The sequence below is a fragment of the Vigna unguiculata genome, chromosome 6 (genome assembly GCF_037176805.1).
Source record: "Vigna unguiculata cultivar grain cowpea cultivar isolate G323 ecotype 2 chromosome 6, ASM3717680v1, whole genome shotgun sequence".
In the NCBI taxonomy this organism is placed as follows: Eukaryota; Viridiplantae; Streptophyta; class Magnoliopsida; order Fabales; family Fabaceae; genus Vigna; species Vigna unguiculata.
In genome coordinates, this window is record NC_140797.1 from 5,009,710 (window position 1) to 5,033,637 (window position 23,928).

The window sequence follows — 23,928 nt, forward strand, 5'->3', positions numbered from 1 at the left end:
TTTGGTGTGTAAACTCACCTATTAGCAGTTTTTGGTGTGTTAAATGGCCCACTTTATATTATTGGTTATTTGAAAACTCATGAGAATAAATTTAAATTATGCAGTAAAATGTATAACGTAATTTCATAACCATATTATAACAAAAAAATGATGTTATAAAAAATGGGATAAAGGTAAAATCATAGCATTGACGATTAAAAGAGAAAGAGTTGTTTAAGTTTGGGATTGTTCTGCTTGAAAAGAGAAAATCGTTCCCAAAGATATCACTTGAGTTCACATCAAAGATATAAATTAGGTTTAAATACTAATTTGGTCCTAATATTCATTTAGTTTTTTTTCAGTTTGGTCCTAATTTTTTTTTATCAATTGGGTTCTAATATTCATCAATTTTGTTCAATTTGTTTATAATATTTGTCATTTTTTTTCAATTTGGTCCTTTTTCTAACACTGTTAAAATAATTAACAGATTGTGAACTGTAACTGACATGTGTCATTTCGTGATTTTTTATTTTTTTAATTCTTTTAATTTTATTTTGTTTTAAAAATTGTTCATGTGTCAAGCCAATATCATGCCTCCTCTATACGAACATGACTCTAAATGGTACTCATATATGATGGGAATGCAAGCTTAAAAGTAAGTGTAGAGTTGTATTTGGTAGATAGCTTAGATCTAGGAAAGGTTAAGGGGGAAATTGTGTTATGTAAACATGGAAATATTTCAAGGTGGAGATTAGTCCTTAACTTTTAAATTAGGGGTAAATATGTTTTTATCACTTAACTTTCAATGAAAATTGGAATTAGAAATGCAAGAATTTGGTCATTATGAAGATTATTTGACATTTCAAATGCATTTCTAAGCCAACATTGAAGCATAAATATGCCAAATGGTGTAAACAACTCAAATGCTACCATGAAACACGTTTGAAACATCAAATAAACTTAACAAAAGTTAGTTAAAATGACTAAATTCATGTGTTTTTAAAGCTAGAGACTAAATTGGGCCAAAGTTTCGAAGAGACTAATTCTAATTTCACTCAAAGGTATGTGATAAAAGACATATTTAACCCTTTAAATTATTAAACATATCAATAATTAAGTCAAAACTAAAATTTCCAGTTATATTTTTTTTTCAATGTAAATAATTATATTGTGCACCAAAAATTTATCTTCCATTTTATTTCGGAATCTTGTTTGACAAAAAAAATATTTCTGTTCAAGTAAAAGAACTTCCTATTCTTGTTAAATTTTTATGGTTTATTAAGTACTCAATAAATTTATATTTTTCAATTGAGTCTATGTTGTTAAATGTTTTTGTTAACTATTAATTGAATGATGATATGGTTGTTAAGTGATTGTCGTAGTTCTTATCTTTTCATATCACATCCCTGAGTCACTAGTCCAGAAGCATGATATAACAACAGGATATAACATCCTTTACACAAAAATCGATGTAGTTGATTGCATGGTAAAGTTATCAAATCAGGTAACCCGACCCGACCTAACCCGGCCCACCACAAGTTGGTCACTTAGTGAACCAACCCAACCCGACTCACTTATTAGTGGGCCAAAAAAAATCAAACCCGACTTTTTTATTTTAAATTTAACTCGATTACATCGGTTATTCAAGGGAACCGATGTAGTATCACTTTTAATCCCCAAGGTGTGATAGGTTTCCCCATTTTCTTCTTCATTTTCGCACTTCATTCCTCTTCTTCGCTTTCTTCTTCCTTCATTTGCACCTTAAACATTCAAAGTCGTTGTGGGTCCTTCATTTGAAACCGTTGGTGGTCCTCCATTCGAAGCCCTCACAAAGCTCACTTACCTCGTCATTGTTAAGGACTGGGTGTTTCTCATTTCACCACGCTGCCACACCACTACAACAACGCCAAGGAGGTGGTTTCACATTGTGCATTGCTCCAAGGGGGTGATTTCAAAAAAGGGATCCATCTCGTTGTCGTCATTTGCAATTCCATCCCATTTTTGTTGTTGTTGTCCTCCTCTAAGTTAATGGGTGGTCCATTTAGGGTTCCTCTACCTGTATTGGTGGTCTCCTCAATTGTTTCGCAAAAACCCTCTTTTCCGCTACTGCCACTTGTCGTTGCTTGGGCCCCATCCATTGGCTGTTATCGCCCTCGCTTGGGTTGTTGGAGGCTCCATTAAGTGTTGTTCTACCTCTATTGTGCATTACCCATTATATGTTGAACATGTTGGTGGAGTCTGAGGGATTTCGACCCTCAACTATGTTTTTAGAAGTTGTTATTTTAAGTATCATTGTTATAGTTGGGCCTTAACTTCATGTTTAAGATTCAATGTAAAGATTGAATTGTACTTTTATCTTTAATTATTTTAAAATTAAAGAAAGCATATAGAAAATCATTATGCTAAACTTGAACTGTCCATTTGGGACAGTTTTGGGAGATTGAATGCATCCATAAATGAGTTCTTATATTGTGTAATAATGGATCGAAGTTGGGTGACATGTATGAAAATCATGTTGAAGAGTTTCTACAATTTGCTCAATGAAATGCAAGAATTGTGAATGGAAAATATTAATGTTCCTTTGTTAATTGTTTGAATGGGAGACGACAACCAATTTAGTTAAGAGAATATCTTCTTTGTGATGATTTCTTAAAGAGTTATTCAACGTGGACCTAGTATGGTGAAGTTGTAAACCTCTCAACCATATCTCAATCTCAAGAGTTGAATGTATATTGTGAATAAAAGAATTTACATCGCCCCTTATTTCCATGCGTAAGTTGAACTCACTCACTTTAGTTATTATCTATCTAGATCCAAATCACTAACTAAAATCCTTATTTAATAGGTCTCATTGGCAATTGATTCTTGTTTGTCCCATAGACCATATTGTCGTGTGGTTTTGTTCATTGCATAAGGAGCCAAGCAAAGAATTGAAAACTTTAATACAAAGTTATGTGTTAACTACAAAAGTAATGGGTTTTATCATGATTATGTTGTAAATGACTAGTTTTATCGTGATTATGTTGTAAATTACTAATAACTTCTATTTTTAGTGCTATTAATGTCAATGATGTCTTAGATGGTAAATCCACGACATATTCATCCCATTTTGATTGGATTTATCCTATGGTACGTAGTTTGCATTGAATCCATATATTAGCAACTAATTTATCTTAGTTTTTCATATATTAATTTGATAAATTTCATATATTAGTGCAATAAGCAATGTAGAAGCTTTGAGTGTGGATACTACATTATGTATTGAATGTGGACCATAGTTTGTGCTAACATTATTGATTCACGGATCGATGTAAGAGTTTCTTTAACTATCGATGTTTAACTTTGCTTCCTATGCTATATTATAACATAATTAATATGTATTTTCCATATTACAGGTTTTTTAGGGTGTCAAACCATTGGGAACAAACAAACTTGAAGAAATTCACATGGTATGGATAAGATATTTTTTTAGGCGTAAAAAATAGTTTTAATAACCATTAGGAATGTTTTATTTGGGTGTTTAAGTATTTTGGCCATAACCTTTAGCATAATAGTTTTGATATGCTTTAGTAATTTATTGTACCTTAGGACAATTATTGATGTTTAAGTATTATTAGAAAACATAAAGTAATTGAATTGTCTACAACCTTTAGCATAATAGTCTTGTGCAGGTTATGGTCACAATTGATTTAATATACACTACTTTGTTTTTTAAACAACAATAAATATTACATCGACTAAGGTCACACATAAGGTAATATCTCCTTTCTCTATTTGATGATTCTCTTTATTAAAGTGGTTTTCGGTAAACTGGGGTTATATATGTGATATTACATCGGTTCTAGCTACAGATGTAATAGGTCTCACACTTATTACATCGCCTCATACAACATCGGTGTAAAAATCGATGTAATATGCCCAAAAAAGTTGATGTAATATTCATTTTCTATACTAGTAAGTTTTCATTATATGTTATTTTATTATTTTAAAATTTTATAAAACTATAAATATAAAATTACAAGTTATTATAAAATCATAAAATTATAAAATTATAAATTATAAAATAATAAAAATAACATGTAAAAACAAATCTAAGAAAATTATCTAACGAGATATAATCGTTCGACTACTTAAGAGTCACGTCATATACTTAACACAAAAATTTAACGGTAGAAAGTCAATTAAAATGAAAATTTATTAAATGTTCAATAAATCATAAAATTTATCAAGGACTCATCGAAAATTCTCATATTAAGTGCCACTTAATACATAAGCCATTAGACTATATACATGTTTTAAACTTTTAATATGATGTAAAATACCTTTCTCAAAAAAAGTATTTCACATATGACAACTGAAATTCTGTATACGACTTCAATATAACGTTCAATCGTTTTCCATTTGTCGCTTCTCCTTCAGCTGTTCCATCTCCATTTCGTTTGCTACATTGCCACCACAAGAGACATCGTTTGTGGCTGGTGTTGCTCATAGCCATTGCTGGAACAATTTTTTTTATTTTTCGAATGGGTATTCTGAAATATACCCAGACTGGGAATTTCAGATTAGGAGGGACATGTTAAGGTTGGAAGTCTTTCGGGAATAAAATATTTACGAAATGTGTTCGTATTATTAACAAAAAAGAAGTTCGAGAACTAGCTCACCTTTATGTGTTATGATATCATAACTACTTGGTTGGTAAAAAACAAAAATATCTATCACTATTTAAGGTTAATGTAAACATAATAAGAAATATTTCGTGGAAACAAAAACATTAGGTATCAGTATAACTTATTTATAGAGTGAAATTATTGCTCATATAATTACTTTCCATTACTGCACTTTGGATGACTGTATCATGCATGTCTTTGCTGTGCCATATGAAATATATATTACAATTTACAAACAATACACACACTAACACACTACTTTCAGATTTAGAAAGAAAAAACAAATTACATAACTTACACTGCACAATATGTTGACAAAAAAATTAAAGACTTGATGCATACAACTTCTGAAGATCATCTTTGAATTTGGCTTTCAGCTGTTCTCTCTTTATCTTGAGAGCATTAGTGACTAATCCAGATTCAGGTGTCCATGGATCCGGAAGCAACTTGATCTTTGCAGGAATTTCAGATTTCACCAGCTTTTTAGCTTTTGCAACCTGACATGAATAAAGGTTTAGCCATTAATCATCAATACACAATGCTTATTAACTTATAATTTCCTACTTATTGTTGCATCATAAATAAAACTATATTGTTTGGAAGATCGAAATATAATTTCTGCAGAGTTTATCCGTCAAGCTTCAGATCAACGGAAATAATGTCCAGTCAAAACAATGATAGGTGTTAAAGCTTTAGCAATGTAGGAGACTAAATCAAAGTAAACGTAGAAAAGTTTGTAATGGAACAGAGAAAATGAAGAAGAAAAGTTTTTCATATTACCGTAAGAGAATCCTAAATAAAAAGTGCTTACATAGACACATAAGACGCAACCTATTTTCATTAAATGAGCAACAGATGATGAAGAACTAGATGATAAATGGAAGCTTCATCATACTTCTCAAGTTAGAAGAAAATAATTTCTTTTTTTTCTTATTATATCTCAATATATATATATATATATATATTTGTTGGATAATTTTGGAAAAATGAATAGCCTATTCTGGGAACAAATCATTGAGATTGCAGGATTATTATGCTAGTAATAAAAACCAGATATAACAAATATATTAGAACTACTAGGAATAATATCTAAAACTTCCTAGTAATAAAAACCGTATATAACAAATATACATAATTAAAACTAATAGGAATAATATCTAAAACTTCCTAAAATATATTTTGACACTCACTCTCAAGTTTGTGTTATCCGTTCCTAGTTTGGATATAATTCTCTCAAAGCTATTGTTGTTCAATCCATTATTGAGTATGTCTACAAGTTATCCTTTTGTAGACACACATGGAGTGCAAATCATGTCATTGTCAAGTTTTTCTTGGATAAAATGTCTATCCTTTTCGATATGTTTAGTTCTATCATGTGCTGGGTTGTGAGCTATGTTGATTGTTGATTTATTTTCATAATATAACCTCATAGGTTCATCCTACTTCCAACTGTCATAACAGTTCACATATTCATCGAGTCATTGCTCAAATTTGCTTCAACACTAGACGTAGCTACCACACTTTGTTATTTACTAATCCAAGTTACTATGTTTCAATCTAGGAAGGTGGAATATCCGGTACTTGGCCTCTATCCACAACTGAACCTTCATAATAAGCACCAATATATGCCTCAAGCCTATCATTCTTGTTTCTTTTGAACAAAATTTCTCTTTTTGGTGTCCCTTTCAAATACTGGACAATTATGAGAGAACCTTATAAACGTGCTCCCTTTGGTTGGTGCATAAATTGATTGACGAGGCTCACAACAAAGCAATATCTAGCCTAGTGTGAGATAGAGAAATAAGTCTTCCCACAAGTCTACGGCACATTTCTATATCTATAACAACATCATCCTCTGCACTTCTCAACGTTGTATTTCGATCAACATGAGTGCTTGTTGGTTTGCATGTTATTTTACATGTTTCTTGTAGCAAGTCATTAATATATTTTTGTTGAGATATGAAAATCCCTTTCTTGGAATGAGCTACTTCAATCCCCAGAAAAAGTTTTAGTTTTCGTAAAGTCTTGATTTCAAATTCTTTGACAAGGCATTGACTCAACCTTTGTTATTTTTTTCTTTTTGTCATTTCCAATAACAACGATATCATCCTTATAGACCAACAATACTTTACTCCTCCTGAATTAGAATGTTTGATAAATAAAGTGTGGTCCCCTTGACTCTGTTTGTATTTAAGGCTCATCATGACTTTGGTAAATCTACCAAACCATGTTCCAGGTGACTATTTCAACCTGTATACTGTCTTTTTTAGCTTGCAAACTATGTTCTAGGAGACATTAAATCCAACAAAAAATGGTAACTATATGGGTTTACAAGATGAAGAAACACAAATTTTATCGAGATGTTATCACTGGCTAAACTTTCCAGCCTTTAAGAATAGTAATGGTTTAAGCTCCATCCCTTACACTACCAAATTTTTCCAACCCTTTCATACTTGAAATTGATGCCTTGAGAATTGAAATAGGAGTTGTTCTAAGTCAAAGTCATCATCACATTGTCTTTTTCTCCAAAAAGTTAAATTCCATATTACAAAAACAATCTGCATACTTTTGGGAATTTTACACAATAACAAAAGCAGTAGCAAAATTCAAACATTAATTGTTTGGTCATAGGTTTGTGATAGAAACAATCAACATCGTGACAAAAAAATTGCAATTAGCATATAGCTCACAACTCGGTATAACATGATAGAGCTAAACATATTGAAGTGGGCAAACATTTTATCAAAGAAAAGTTTGATAGTAGCATGATTTGCATTCCATGTGTATACTCAAGGACAACTTGCAAACATACTCGCCAAGGGGTTGAACAAGATTAACTTTGAGATAATTATATCTAAGCTCATAATGGGAAGCACTTATTCACCAGCTTGAGGGAGAGTGTCAAGATGTTTTAGATTTTATTCCTATTGGTTTTAAGGGGAGTCTCCATATTGGCTATATCTTGGTTTTATTACTAGCATATTAATCCCGCAATCTCTGGGTTTTGTTTGCTAGAATAGGTTGTGTTTGTTTCCAGAATTATCCAATCAATATATATTTCGGATGTATTTAATGAGACAGAATAGCAGAGTAATTGTTTTCTTCTAAACTGGAGAGAAAGTAATTTTTGGAGATATCACATCGATTAGAAATATGATTAAATTATATTGTATATAAACGGATACAAATCTTACTAATAAATCGGTTTTATAGAAGACTTTGTTGAAACCAAACAAACCCTTTTTGCGTAAAGTGTTTTGATGATAACAAAACATCATCAAACCAGAAAAGACACTGGTTAGTTGAGATCAAGGCATCCCTAGACTATGTCAAATATTAGACGAAACATTGGTTAGACATTGTCTAATGATACACCATATATAAACCGTAATTATACATTTGATTGTCCAATGTGTATTCACGAGTATCAAGCAAGTTTTCTCAAAAGCATAATCAGCAGAGATAAGATGAAATATAAAGATTGAATGACACAAGTCTAGAAGAAAAGAGTTGACGTCTCAAGTCAAAGGACTTGACCAGACAAGTCAAAACAAAGTGAACTTCACTGGACAAGTCAAAGTTGATGATACAAGTCACGTTGACCAGACCAGACGAGTGAAGTCATCACACAAGTAACCTGACGACTTACCCTCATTAGATGCACCTAATACAATTTGATCATTATGCCTAAGTTATTTCTTTCGTATAATTATTAGTTGAATATTTAGTTTAAATTGAAAGAAATATTTTATTTGATTACTGAAAAATCAAATTATTTAAAAGAACTACAACGTTTAAAAATTATCTCTTGATAATTATATTTTGAAGATAGAATATTTTTAAATCAAACTTTCATTATATATATATATATAAACATTTTGAGACTTATGATTGAATTGATCTTAATTGCAATTAGTAGTTATTATAATCCTAATGAGATATTCCATAATTATGCTACACAAAGTTTCCATAAGTATGCAGATATTGAACGTTAGAAAAGATCAAATTAAAAAGACTCCAAATCAAGCTGGTGCTGAAGGAAAAAGGAGAAGAAAACAATAAAAGAATTTCATCCAAAGATATTTGAAGACTTGAAGAATTACATTGAATAATATACCAAGTCATTCCATATAAAGAACAATCAAGGAGAAGACTGATGAAGCTATTCAAATTCAAATCCTTAACGACTATCACTTCAACATCTATATAAAGGATGCAAAGTTGAATGAAGAAAGAGTGTGAACAACATACACAACTGATAAACCTATGAGAGTCATATCTATGAAATAGTGAATTGTGAGAATTGGGTTGAGAGCTTAAACATTACAATATTCTTCAAAAAGTGAAATTTTATCCTGTGCGCTTTGACTGTACTCTCTTATTTTGAGAGTTTTTCTTGTTATTTTGATTGAGAATTCTTAATCTCAAGGCGAAATTAAGAAGGTAATACTTGAAGAGGTTGAAACTAGTTGTAATCTGGAGAGGTTGGAACTCATTGTAACTTAAAGAGGCTGATACTTGTGTACCTAGAAAGGTTGATACTCATCATAACTTGGAGAGAGTGATACTTGTTCTAATCAAGGGTTTTGATCAATGCAATAACTTAAGTGATTTGTTTAAGAGATTGGACATAGCCCTTGTGTTGCGAGTCAACCAGTATAAAATTTGTGTGCTTTTCTATCCTTTATATCTATATTTTATTAATTTATATCTACGCATAAATATTTAAATTGTCTACATACTCTATTCATCCCCCTTTCTAGAGTCACCCTACACCAACAAACTTAAAGTCCACTTCTTAAGATAGTATCAAGCCTATCCTAGTGAAGTTTGTTGGCCCTATTGGACCATTATCACAAATATCTATCATGCTCGAAATGTCTAGTCCTTAGAATGGGAGTGTTGGAGATCTCATATCAATTAGAGATATTACGGTCGAATTATGTTTAAAGTTCACTTTTTAAGAATAATGAACTTGGAGATCATTTTGTTTTGGAGTTTTTTTTTTTTGTGTGTGCTTTTTCTTTCTAACTCTTTGTCTTCTCTCAACTCTTATTTTTCTCTCACAGACAGATTTCATGTATTATTGGAAGATAATACTCTAGAATCACAAAAATGAACTCACAAAAAAATGAACACCAAGAGTTGTTTATATAGGCACATAAGGCCACACCCTCATCATACTTTTTCAGAAAAAAGATAATCATTAGAAAAAATTATTTTCTCTCAACAGGTAGTGTGTTGGTGAAAGAAAAACACAGAACAAAGCGTAAACTTTGTCTTTTCAGACGTTGTCAGAGGCAACCTATGTTCATTAAATGACCAACAGGTGACAAAGAAGTAGATGCAGTGCCTAATGAGGAAAAAGCCTTCAGAAAAAAAGCTCCACATATGAAAGCTTCATCCGACTGAAGAAATATTATCAAATTTTAGCAATAGGTATGATGTAGGTAGAACTAGGAATAAAACTATTCGAAGAACTACAAAACTATAGGAATTCCTATGAATGAATAGAATCCGTAGGATGTATTGAATTGAGGAAGAATTACAATATCATTATTCAAAATTGACGTGCCTGCACTCTATTTAGAGTTAGCTTATTTATAGAAATATAGAAATACAATGCCATAAATAAAAATGCTAATGGAATAATAAAAATTAATTTTGATTATCAATCAGAGTTAAATTGATTGGCTGTGATGCAGCTTCCTTATTAATATGCAATTTTCTTATTAATCTTTCTGTATCAAGGTAAAAGAACAGAAACCCCAAGGGGAATTTCCTAACATAAATGTGAGGCGATATAGATACTATAGGAAACAAGGATCAACCTCCAGACCATTTAATTGAGGCTTTCATACCATGTCAAAGACCAACTTTATGCATATCTTTTGTTTTCAGGTGGAGGTCGATGAATGATTTACTATCTTAACACTGCAACCCGTGGAAGTATATACTATGATAAAATCTCCAATTTTCATTCTGGTAATTGCAATCTATCAGTTATATCTTGGTTATGCGCTAGCAAGCAAGGAAACATGCACAATTAGCTAACCTTAGAAATAGATTGTAGGACCTCGGTGACAGTTTCATGTTTGTTACACATATCAGGAAAATCTTTGTACTCAATACCAGCTTGTTGGGCCCACTTCTCCAGGGAATGATTACAAGCAACAACTAGAGCCACACAGTAGCTGTAAAAGGGGTCTGCATCAACCATTATATTATCCACATAATCACATGATGATAGTGCTGCCTCAACCTGCAATTAAGAAAAATAATGAAAGAGCAGTTAATGTACAAGTTGAAAAATTTACTTAGAATTTTGTGAACGGCATGGAATAACTTGAGTAACCTTTCCAAGAGAGACATATTCTCCATGCTGAAGTTTGACAATATCCTTCTTCCTATCTATGATCTCAAGACACCCATCAGGATGGCATTGTCCAATATCACCAGTATAAAACCAACGCATACCATGCTCATCAACCTGTGCTAAGTTAAAAAAATTATCCATGTGGCATACATCAGAAAAGGTAGGTTTTGGAACATTTGAATGAAAATTAAAAAGGAAATAATTATAACTGAATGTTTGAAAATTACCTTGAACACTTCATCAGTTTTTTCTTGATTCTTAAAATAACCAGCGGTTACACTGAATCCCCCAACTACAATCTCTCCACGCGGCATTGGTTTGTCTGATGTCAAATACCCTCCCTCTTCCCAAGAAACAAGCTATACAACAACATTAAAGAAGTCAAGTTTCTCCCGTTTTAAGCCTCATAAGTGATACTTACTAACTGCAACTTACATTGTGCGCAAAGTTTAATTATGCACAAATATGAGATTGTAATAATTAACGACTGTTAAATAAATCAATGCAATTTCTGTGATTATGCAGGGTTTAGAAAAAACACCACGCTGATTCTTCGTTGATGGAATATCAGCGTACCTTAATGTAGGAACAAGGAAGAGGTGGTCCAACACGCCCCACCTTGTGGTCGTACCATTCTGAGAATGTAGCTCCTGCAAATGTTTCAGTCAGGCCATATGCTTGCCCAATAGTAGCCCTGTTGACAAGAAAATATGAAAGGACAGAATGTCGTTAGAATTTAATAGAGAAAAGGAGAACAAAATTTCTGAGAAAAGTATGATTTTATTAATTGTTTTTGAATGTTACATTACGCCAGAAAACTTATATCTATTCTTAGATAAAAAATATTCCTAAGTGTTGAGTCTTGAACCAAGCTCAATAATGCTCCGCAATCTATATAGCCTATCTTATCAGTTAGATAGGGCTTTTGCTATTGTTTTTGTATCTTACACTTACTATCAGATAGAAAATCACATTAAAATCAACCAATGCAAAGAAGATAGCTTTCCCCACCACCTAAATCCATGAAAAGTTAGTTCTAATAATATGCAGTATAAAGATAGGACAGTAATTATTACCCCATGCAGATATTGATAAAGTTTTGTGAGTCTTTAGATAAAGGGGCTCCCCCACAAAGCATGTAACGGAGTTGTCCTCCAAGTGCAGCACGGATTTTCTTAAAGACAATGGTTTCCCATACCAACTTCTCCAATCCCCAAGCTCCAAGCCAGCTTCCTTTTACAGCTGTCACTCGGCGCTGATATGCAAAATGAAAAAGATTCTTCACAAGCCCCCCTCTATCCTCAACCTAAGTAAATTATAGGGAAGAGCACGGAAGAGAATAACTATTTAGTTGCCAGTATAAAACATTCAACAGCAAGGGAAAGTGATAGAAAAACAGTTTGTTTTTACAATTTGTAAAGAAAAAAGTATTCATCCAAGTAATCCCCCACTAGCTAAATTGTCTCCCTTTAATTCTTTCAAGAAATAACCCTTTCATCCTATAACATTATTGAACTAAAAGAGTCAATGTTTAGGAGAAACCATTATAAAATTGTTCACTATAAATTAATGTATTGAGAACTTTGTTCTATAGAGTCAATAGCATCATATGATCCATGTAGCAGGGCTTATCAAGTGGGATAAAGCTGTATGTTATTCCCTCTACCTTGTTCAGATCTCTTACAAAAACAACCAAAATTGTCCTAAAGTCATATCAAAACGACAATGAAATCCAAGATATTGTCAAACCTAATACATGATACATCCGTTAATTTAGCCTCAGTTCTCATGTGTTTGTTGTCAAATTTCATTTGTTGTTAAACCATCTATTCATATGGTTGGCTACCAAAATCAATACGCAGCCTACAATAGATGTCTGTGCTCTTCTTCTTTGCTGATGTAAAAGGATAAACTAGAGTAGCTAAGGCATCAGACCATAAACCATTCATGAGCTGAGATTGAGTTTAGTAGTTAACGAATTGGTGAAGTACTATATCACTTTTAGAGTTGGCTACCAAGCATACCTGTTTCTTTCCAATTTACTATATATATAAAAAGTTAATTTGGTAGTTTGATTCACACCTTCTTTACAACTCCATCACGAATACGATCAATAATATCAGGTACAGCTGCCAAAAGGGTGGGCTTCAACACATTGGCATCTCCCCTGGTTCCTTTCTTGATTTTACTGGATGAGTCGGTCAAAGTCAGAATAGAGCTGTAACCGATGGCACAACCTGCAGTTAGCATAACAGACTGGACAACCATAGCAAGTTAGAGTCTTAAGAGATAATATCATCAACTACTTTTACAGTTGGAAGAAGACTAAGAGGAAATTACCTCTGCTGCCATCTCAAAAACATGAGCAAGGGGCAAGTATGCCATGTACACATCCTTACTTCCTAAATTTGGAATCACTGTCATAACAGCTGTTGTTGTGGCTACCATATTCCCATGAGTAATCATAACATCCTGTCAAATCAGAGGAAACCACGGAACGGATGATTTTCCTTATATTTATTCACTATCTTAATATGGTTCCTGTGGATATTTTATAACCCAAAGTCATTGATGACAGTAAAGTCATACCAATAACAAAGTGTACTCATGTTTCTGAACTACAATTGTTGGGACTGTAAAGAGTATGAATCTGAACAAAGCACTATGCAAACATGCATCAATCAAGAACATGAATAAGGGTCTGTACACACAGAAAGGGACACCTGTTACAAAACTTGAATAAGAAACAAACCTTTGGCAGACCTGTACTGCCACTTGTGTACATGATAACCGCTATGGCATTCTTGGAAGGCAAGTTTGGTTCAACAGGATTTTCTTTACCAAGTTTCTCAACTTCACTAAAAGAAGCAATTGTCCAGTTGCTCAAACTTCCTGAGAAAGAATCTTCATCACTGTTATCATCTTCAAAGTAAATGACATTTTGGATAGAGACTAGTCTTGATCTGATTGCATCCAACTTCTTCAACAACTTGGACTCGCATATCAGAGTTGACACTTCAGTCTGTCCACATTCCAAAGCAAAAAGTGAGAAAATGTCTACAACTTTCAGTATCATAATCATTCACCATTTTGGATTTGCCTCCTCATCAAATCCAACTATTTTCATCTCATTATACAGTCTCTAAGATGCTCATTATACAGTCTCTAAGATGCTCCTTATACCAGCTACAGTAATGACTTAACAGTAAGTGTGCTCCTTCTTTAATCTCCCACCAATGATATGTTAATTCTTCTATATTTTTTTTCGTGATTTTAGTCTTCATATTTTGGTCAAATCCTCAATTTTCTATAGATATTTTTTTTATTTCAATTATTTTTAACGTTACGAATATGTTAGATCTAGAGTTCAATTAGGCCATAATAAAAGAAATAAAATGTATGCAAAATTAAAGATTAGATCAAAATCGCATGTTTTCTAAAAGAAGGAGATTAAAACCATAGAAAATAAAATCGCGAATTAGAAATAAACAGAAGATCAAAACTGTATTAATTTCAAGTGGTTAGCCTGAATTTAGGTTTATTTGACTTTTCTCATGAGTTTGGTTTAGTCCCCTTTGATTGACGTATGTTTTTTTTTTGGCACAAGACATATGATTGATGAACTATATAAGATGTCAACTTTGTTGGAATCTCTTTGTTTCAGTGATACCTTTGATACTAATCTTTGATTAAAAAAGTTTGTAATTTTTAGAATATAATAACTTCTTACCTCGTTTAGCGAATGGACCAAGGCATCTTCACCAAGTGTAGCATAAATAGTAACAACTGTTACATTCTGCCTGAAGCAACCCTGAAGTTTAGCAAGATTTTCATTAAAATGTGTGAATGCGGAACAGTTAAACCAAAAGAAAATGGAATGATTGAAAGAAATGAAGGAATTTACCTGAAGGGCAATCAGCCACTCAGCCCTTGTGTCAGAGAAAATGGCAACACGGCTATCTACACTGTGCCCTAACTTCATAATTCCAGAAGCAAAATTGCACACACAAGCAAACACCTCTCCATAGGTTTTCCATTCATAGTCTCCCAAGTGAACCTTCTCAAACCTTCTGCCATCACTGGATGGAACAAACTCCTTTTGCAGTAATTTTCTTGTCCCAAGAAATGGATTGTTGTGGTGTTTTCCACAGGATTGCTCAAACAGATGAGCCATGGTTGGTGCCCCTTTCCAAGGAACTTCAACCAACTCTTTTTTTCGAGCATTGCGCACTGCATAACCTTCCTCACCACCAACTTCCACAGCCACACCTCCATGGTCGTTCCTCATAACCATGCCACTCATATTGTTCAGGCATTTTAACCATGAGGAACTACTATTTTGATCAACCATTTTCCTGTGATGGCAAGATATTCCTGAAAGTTTGTTCAAATGGAGAAATGGAGCACAGCACAACTTGATTTTCTGGTTCAAATGGTGAAAGAAAGCACTGAACACAACTTTTCTTCAATGATATCACAATTAAACAACACAATACACGATCAGTCGGATAATGTAATCAAGATAAAATACAAGAATCTCAATAAACCAAGCAATTGAATGTGATTATGCAATGTATTTCAACTAAAAACAAAAGGGGTTGATTTCAATTGGGAATTGGAAAGTACTCCCTTTCAAAAGTTGATAATACCAACCGCCACGATCAATGAATTTATAAATGTTATTGAGACCGAGTAAACCCTTTGACCTGAACATTCAAAGCATGAACTTGAGGTGAGAAATAAAAAACATTCATCAAAACCCGCAAGAAAAGAAAAACTCAAGAAAATAAACTAGTCAACCATACAGAAAATCAACTATTCAACCATTCGAAATTCCAGAAGTCAACTTTTCAATCATACAAAACTTCATAGAAATTAACTATTCAACCATTCAAAATTCCAGAAAATAAACTATTCAATCACACAAAACTCAGATAAATGAAGTACTCCACCGTACAAAACAAATAAAGAATCCTGTATTAGTCAAATTTGGAATCAAAATTCATGATTTTGGAAGAATTGGTTAGTTGCGTACCCAAAAAGTCAAGGTGTCTTTTAATTCTATTTGTAACATCGAAATCAACTTTTAGTTTTAATTCAACACATACTAAGAAAACTTAAAAGTTAAGTTACAATATTTTTTCTTAACTCGAGTTCAACTCAAAGTAAATTCTTACCTGGAATTTAAACAACATTTAAGACAAACGATTTTATTTTAAAAATTAATTTAGATTTATTTAGGAATTTCAAACTATATTTGTTGGAGAGAATGGTTGCACCGATAAATTAACTAATTTGAGAATTGAGAATAAGATTAACTTCAATTGTTATAATGTAATTTTACCTGTGAGTAGTTCAAAGTTTTTCATAATAGATTTAATTCCTCGTGTTTAATTTTGTTTAGACGAGAGTATGTTTTATACTTTCTTTTTACATGTTTGTGTAGTTTCATAATTTTGTATCATGTTTTTTTCTTTTATATTTTTATTGATGTAATGACATATGATAAGAGAATTTTAACTTAAATGTCAAACTCATAATAATATATAAAAATGAATTTTATATAAAAAATTGTTCTTGCAGATCGAGATACACCAAGGAGATAGGTGTTCACCTTCTAGAATCAACTTGTCTTTCTAATTCTTTTGGTTGAGATGTCTTCACTGCTCTTTCTTCAACAAGTTGAGATCTTCTAGGTCTGGATGGTTGGGGTGTCTCTGATGACACTTTAACTATCAAGTCAGTCAGAGATATGCACAAGGTAATAAATAATTAATGAATGATTAATCATACATCCATACATCATGAATAAGGATGTCAACATGTCAAGTAAGGTATGGTAGTAGTTCCTTTGTATTATACTTAAATATTTGTTTTTTATCCGTATTCATATTTGCCTAGATATTCGTTATGTAGGTATCTGTATATTTTTTTAATATCCACATATATCCACATATATCCAGGGTATCCACGGGTATTTACAAAAGAAAAAATTATTATTTAATAACTTATTTTAACCATAAATTCAAATAAAAATATAATGAATAATATTTATAGATTTCAAACAAAGTGCAAATAAACCATTTAAATAGTGTTGAATGACAGTTTACAAAAAAATGAAATTTCTTTTAAACCAATTGATAAAAAATAACACATTCAAAATCGGTGTTAATGTTTTAATCATGTTTTTTCTTTTTTATTTAAATTAGAGTGTAGCGGGTACGGGTATCAACGGGTACATATATTATGATACATGTACTCGTCCCATTAACATGCAAGTATAAAAAATACTCGTACTCGTTATCCGCAAATATTCATTTACAATATTCATTTCCTACCCGTTACAGGTTTTATCTGCGGACCCTTACTTGAATTGGTCTTCTATACTATTTCCATGGACCCTTACATGAATTACGTAGGCTGCCTAAGTCATACCTAATATAGGTTAGGTTAGGGTATTATGATCTCTAGTATTTACCTTAATCCTTGATTAAGCAACTATGATCTTGTGTACCATGTTCATCTATTCCATGCAAATCGGACCTAGATGATGTTGTTACATGCTGACGACATCAATTAGGTTCCTTTTGTTACACTAGCCTCAAAGTTTGAGGTCTGGTAATCTGGAAAGTCTACTTAGAAAGAAAATTTTGGTTTTTTTGCTTCCTAGGTATTCTCTTGATGGTGTATCGGTATAGTATCCCCCTAGGCTTGAGGTCTCTTAATCTAAAAGTCTATTTTTTGGAAAGAAAATTTCAGTTTCTTTGCTTGTTAGGTATTATCTAGGTGCTTGGAGGACAAGGCTTTAGAGAGCCTCTTGTCCACTTGGTGTATGCAAAGAGAGTGTGACTTTGCCACATGGCATTAGATCCCTTCCTCCTTTGTATCACACGGCCCACCTTTGTGCTTCTTCTCCAAGCTACATCTCCATTTCATTTCATGATACATTTTCATTTCATTTGGCCAGCCATGATTCCTATAAATGAGGCCATTCTATTATTGTATTTGGTTACTTTGGATTGGTAATAGACTAAGTGTTGAGAGTACTCCACCTATTGCTTCTAGAGTCACTTTGCTAGACTATTTTCTACCAAGAACTCCTTCCCTAGATCAGGTAGGTTGGGAATGTCGTTAGTGGAGTCATCCGGTAGTGGTGATGTTAATGGTTAGGGTACTTCATCTATAGAGAGGGTCAAGGACAACTTAACTCTTCATTAGGGGTACAATTCGGTAAATCCTTTGGTTAGATAGTATTTCTCCAAGTATAGGTGGTTGTCCATAGTTTGTACCTTTGGAGAGAGTGTTGTTTTTCTCGAAGGTGACGTCAACGACAAATTCATAGCAATTGATAGGGTTAGCACCATAGATAATGTTTGTCATGACCGAGAAGGTTATCATTCTAATTTTTTTTTGCATATATTTTACCCTCGTGACTGATTTGCATGTCCGACTTCCTTTCGATGAGTTAACAATTGGAGTGTTGAGGGTTTTGAATGTAACCTAAACACAACTTCATCCCAACACTTGAACACCCCATCCAAGCATTTCGAGTTATACATCGTATGCTTCAGCTAAAGTCATCACCCAATGTGTTCTTGCATTTCTACAATATAAGCGATCTCGTCTACCGGTTGTCATTGGTGGACGATACAATTACTTATAAAATAAATAAAAAATTATTACAATAAAACTATAATATATATATATATATATGTGTGTGTGTGTGTGTGTGTGTGTGTGTGTGACACCCCAATTAAATAATTACTTTAATTAAATGACATGTCACACAGATAATATAAGAGATGGGTCCTGGAGTATAACCACGACTTCTTACAATATCCAAAAAAAACTTAGAGGGATCCAAGGCACACCAAGATGCCAAGACTAAACAAAATACAAGAACTTGACAGTAGTTATTAGGGTACTAAAGGACAAAAAATAGTACATGGGCCATAACCCTATCAGAAAGACCAAAATAGTAAAATCCAGTCCAGGTGGGCTACGCAGCGGAATCATCACCTCCTTGTTGACCATGGGTGTTCCTCGCATCTGTTCACATCAATAAATTGATGATCATCGCAAAAAGATAAAACCACAGATAACGAACATACAACAAACAACAGAAGGGTAAGCTAGAGTAGAAATTGTTTATCATGCAATCACATGTTATTACACAATCCAAGCAGTATATATCAACCAATCATGTTATGACTTCTCAAACAACACACTAATCTTGGACTCGACTCATCCGGATTACATATAATCTAGTCGAATTCAACGGATGTTTGCACTTGTGGTGGATTATCCTGCTCACCCCCGAGGTGCTCACCCCCGAGCTAAGTGTTACAAGTGTTACAATGTTTCAATCCCCCACGCGCAAGGTTAGCCCTTAATGAGTTTCAGGCCTCTTGCTACTCTCACCACAATAGTCAGTCCGCTCTATGTGAGACTAACTGATTCCTTAGAGCGTCAGGATGCAACCTTACCTTGAATCCTTACCAAATTATATAGATGGGCACCACCATGAGCTTCCACTAACAGGGGTCATGGAATTATGTCTCAACCATTGAAGCACGACCCTGAAATCTCACCTAGAGATTTTGAGGATTTACGCACTGACCACAGACCAATCATAATCAAACAATAAAGGGATACTCATCATACATATAAATTTCATGCCAACCTCTGTAACCAATCCTCATTCATCTCACATGTGAAATTCATACCAACTCCTTCTTGCCAATTCACGAATATAGAATTTCACCTCATACCAATACCATGCCATTTTAATATCAACCATTTCATTGAAATCACATGCCGAGATTTATCCAAGTTCATCATTCACAACTCATACACCCTCTTATTTGTGCATATTCATTCATCTCATGCTTTAACATAGCAATCCAACTTAACATCACATTATGCAAACAATTTTGAGATTTTAGAAATAAAACTACAGCTTGTGTAAAGCTCAGAAAATTTTTGTATTTATATTCAAATTAAATATGATTGAATCAAGAATCAAATGAAACAAGAACCAACTTCATTGAATAACTATAAAGAAAGTTGTACACCAAACAAGCAACAAAGGTCAATGTTGTCAACAACCAAACTACAGTGATCTTGCGCAGCACAACTGGTGACATCTCTCTTGTTGAGAGGGTGTTAAAGGTCAGGTTTGGATACCCACTGACAACAACTTGCCTTGCGAAGTGGGGGGACACTTGGGGCGAGGGGTTGGGGTGTATTGGGCTGCAGACCTAACATGCTCTCAGTTGGAGGGATGTTATAAATGCTCTCACTACAGAGCTCTGCTTCAAGATCGACCCGTTCAAAGTCAAAAACTATGTGTTAAGGATCAGTTGTTAACATATCAGCTCGATCCAACGGTTAACGAAGTAGTAACTTTCATTTTACAAAAAGTGTGTAGTGTTGTCAACAACCAAACTACAGTGACCTTGCGATAAAAACTGCTCTCACTACAGAGCTCCGATTAAAGATCTGACTGGTCAAAGTCAAGAATTTTGTGTTAAGAATCAACTGTTAAAATTTCAGCTCGATCCAACGGTAAACGCAGTAGGAATCTTCATTTTACGAAAAGTGTGCAATGCAAAGAGTAGCGCCACATCAATCAAACAAACTCACACACCATACATTTCTATTCGACCAACAACCTCATTCAAGCATCACAGCCATACAAACAGACAAAAAATCGGCAAAATAACTTTAAATACATAAACCTTAGCTTCCCTTACCTGGAAAAAGCTAGCAGAAAATCCCGACACCCAAGCAAGTGAGTACTACCGACCATGGAGCAGATTCACGATCTATAAAACAGTGAATCCTAGTTAGAATCATGATGACAGAGCTGGGAATGAAAAAGGTACGGATGTAGAATCAACTTACATGGATTGAATAACGCAAAGAAAGGTAAGACTCAAACCCTAGCAGAGCTTTTGTGGCACTGATTTTGGCAAGTGAGTGCAGAATGAGGGACCTTGGCACCTATGGGCCAGCCTTTAGCCCAACTGATTAGGGGCAGCCCTTAAAAATAAGAGCAGAAAATAATTGAACCTTACAATAAATAAATATATATATATATATATATTAGTTATTTTTATGATTTTTTTAATTTAATAATATTTTTATGCTTTTTAAATTAAATTGACTTATTGTAATAAAAAAGTTTGCCTAAAATGAAATTATAAATTATTTATATTTATTTTTATAAAAAATTATGATTTAATTTTTTAATTACCCATAATCTATATTTATATTATAACTATTAATAAAGGTGATGACATGTAAGTAAATGATCTGTACTCTGTTTTCAGTGTATATATTGATTTTATCCTTATATATATTAATTATTTTATTTTGAATTTTATAACTATTTCTTATAATTATTTTTTAGGAATATATTTTCTAGTAAATTTAATATCATTTTTCATTTTAATAATAAATAGAAGAGCCATTTTTTATTATCTGTTAAAAGTGGATATACATGTATATACTTTCTTTTAGTAAACATTTATTAAACAATGAAATATATCTTTTAAAATGAATATAAAAATTAATAGTTTGTATAATTTTTTATTGTAAATTTTAAAAGTAGTTAGTAAAAGGATAATATGCCAAAATAATTATTTTAATTTATAAAATAATCAAAGTTAGAAATGTAATTATTTTAGTTTAAAATAATAATTACTTATAGATGAAATTGAAAAAAAATGTAAAAAAAAAAATGAATATACAGGTATAGATAAATGAAATTTTCTCTTGTTTAATTAATTAAAAGGAGATATGTTATTGAGAGTGTGTATGGAGCGGAAAAGAGGGAATGGCGTTGGATGGGGAAGGAGGAAATGTATTTTTAAAGGTATTTACATTTAGTCAAACATCTAATAATTTCTAATAAAACCTTCAAAAAAATATTTTTAAAAATAACTACAAAATATTAAATATATGGTTAAATTGTTCCATTGGTCCCAAATTTCGTATGAAAATTTGAATTTGGTCCCTCATTTGAAAAAAGTGTTAAATAGGTCCCTAATTTTGGAAAGTTGTCTCAATGAAGCCCCTTCCGTTAAAAATGCAGAAACGGCGTTAAGAGCACAGTGACGTGGAAATGGTAGACGGAACTGAACAGTGAGGTGGCATATTGAATGTGGTACACGTGGAAATATGAAATGGTTTAATAATTACTGTTATTAATAAATAATTTATTAAATGATGTAAGAAAATATTTTTGGGATTAAGCTGTAATTAAGCTGTGTAATAAAACTGAAAGTGAAAGGGTTGTAATAAAAGAGAAAGGGCGAAATTGGGATTCAGGGTTCGTCTAGGGTTTTTTGAAATCGGAGGAGGAGGTGTTGGAAACTTGGCTTTCGAACAGAAGCATCGCGAGGGTGTGGGATGTTTGTGCTGGAAACTTGGCTTTCGAAGAGGTGAAATCATAGTGTTCGTATTGGAATTGCGATCTCGGTGGAAGCGGTGAAGTGTCAGGTGAGTTAAACATCTCAGCTCGAAGTTCCCATTCCTGTCGACATGCACCGTTTAATTGATTGTTTATTAGGAAAGCGAAGTATGATCTGATTGTTTGTGGTTTAAATATTGGAACTTTATTAAAGTTCGGTGTATGACCCACCACCATGTTCGAATTTGTGTTCCCCTGTGGTCCCCCCCTTTGATAATTGTTTTCCCTTTTCTGTTTGGATGTTTTTTACTTTATTGTATATGTGTATGTGCTTATATAGGTGTATGTGGTTATATAGGTGTTTGTGGTTATATATTTTTGTGCATGATGGGGGACGACAAGTTTGACGTCGTTTTTCACCATGGAGGGAAATTCGTTAATGATGGTAAACTGAAATACGAGGGTGAGGTTTCTAGACTTTCGTGTGACCCTGACCGCTGGAGCTATTTTGAGGTTGTGGGTATTTTGAGGGAGATGGGGTATATGGGAGAGAATGAACTTTGGTACTGTGTGGGAGGTGGTTCTGTATTGGAGGATAGGTTGGAGATTTTGTGTGATGATCGTGGGGCCATGAATATGGTTACCTTAGCTAGGCTAAATGGTGAGGTTCATCTGTTTGTCATACATAAGATATGTGAACCAGAAATTATAGAGATGTTGGAATACTTTTCCCATGATGGAGATGGTGTTGAAGGTGGTGGGAATGACATCAATATGGTGGACATTATGAGTGAGAAGGAGACTGTAGATGGTGTGCCAGAACCTGAGAGTGTGCATGAAGGTGAGGGAGATAAAGGAGTTCAGAGTGTGCATGAAGGTGAGGGAGATAAAAGAGGTCAGAGTGTGCATGAAGGTGAGGGAGAAAAAGGAGTTCAGAGTGTGCATGAAGGTGACTTGAATAAGGGAAATGACAGTGGGAACGAAGGTCAATTGAATAAGGGACATGATGGTGGTGTTGAGTTGCATGCAGAACATGATAAGGGGGAAGATGAAGTAGTTGAAGTTAATGAAGCCGAGGGACATGATAGTGGTCACTCAGGTAAAGAAGTTGATGTTGACAAGGAAGTTGAAGCAGACTTAGAGGAGGGCGTTGAAAGTTGGAATGATTCTGGTCCTAATGATAGCAGTGACGACAACCAGGTTGGTACTGCAGGTTTAGTTGATATCAATGTTGAAGGTGATGTGGAAGATGATCATGAAGAATTGGTGGGTAACATAGAAGTTGAAGTTGGAGGTATAGGAGAAGACTTTGCTGGCCCAAGTAGGAATTGAAGGGCAACTGATACAACAGACATGGATAGTAGTGAGGGAAGTGAATACAGTGAGCAGGGACCGCAAACGTTGGACAGGGGGTTGTCAGACGATGAATGGGTATCCGAAGAATTGGGAAGTGATATTGGTGAAGCTGAGGAAGATGAAGGTGACAGTGA

The 23,928-nt window shown here is 33.4% G+C and overlaps 1 protein-coding gene and 1 long non-coding RNA gene across 3 annotated transcripts; both read right to left on the bottom strand.

Annotated features, from left to right (window-relative positions):
• Positions 1-4,755: 4,755 nt before the first annotated feature.
• Positions 4,756-16,145, bottom strand: LOC114188740 (long chain acyl-CoA synthetase 8-like). Of its 2 annotated transcripts, none has more exons than XM_028077374.2 (12): positions 16,058-16,145; positions 14,927-15,728; positions 14,753-14,833; positions 13,775-14,044; positions 13,363-13,494; positions 13,105-13,278; positions 12,099-12,328; positions 11,599-11,716; positions 11,250-11,381; positions 11,002-11,136; positions 10,702-10,908; positions 4,756-5,143 (listed from the first exon to the last, which is right to left on the bottom strand). In XM_028077374.2, exons 2-12 carry the CDS (start codon positions 15,371-15,373, stop codon positions 4,970-4,972), a joined length of 2,100 nt encoding a protein of 699 aa, XP_027933175.1. In that variant the 5' UTR covers positions 15,374-15,728; positions 16,058-16,145; the 3' UTR covers positions 4,756-4,969. The 2 variants fall into 2 exon arrangements, with proteins under 2 accessions (XP_027933175.1, XP_027933174.1); XM_028077373.2 differs by lacking the exon at positions 16,058-16,145 and adding an exon at positions 15,828-15,971.
• A 2,659-nt stretch (positions 16,146-18,804) lies between these two features.
• On the bottom strand, positions 18,805-21,124 carry LOC146885421 (uncharacterized). The gene is made up of 3 exons (XR_014995536.1): positions 20,929-21,124; positions 20,778-20,849; positions 18,805-19,071 (listed from the first exon to the last, which is right to left on the bottom strand). It is a non-coding gene; the product is annotated as an uncharacterized LOC146885421 (long non-coding RNA).
• Positions 21,125-23,928: the final 2,804 nt, after the last annotated feature.

Bases quoted from the DNA above. Each gene is read 5' to 3' on its own strand.
- LOC114188740 (XM_028077374.2), bottom strand. From the start codon at position 15,373: ATGGTTGATCAAAATAGTAGTTCCTCATGGTTAAAATGCCTGAACAAT. The intron at 11,717-12,098 runs GTAATAATTACT...TCTTGTCAACAG, and splicing joins TTTATCAATATCTGCATGGG to GGCTACTATTGGGCAAGCAT. The intron at 11,137-11,249 runs GTAATTTTCAAA...AACTTAGCACAG, and splicing joins AAACTGATGAAGTGTTCAAG to GTTGATGAGCATGGTATGCG.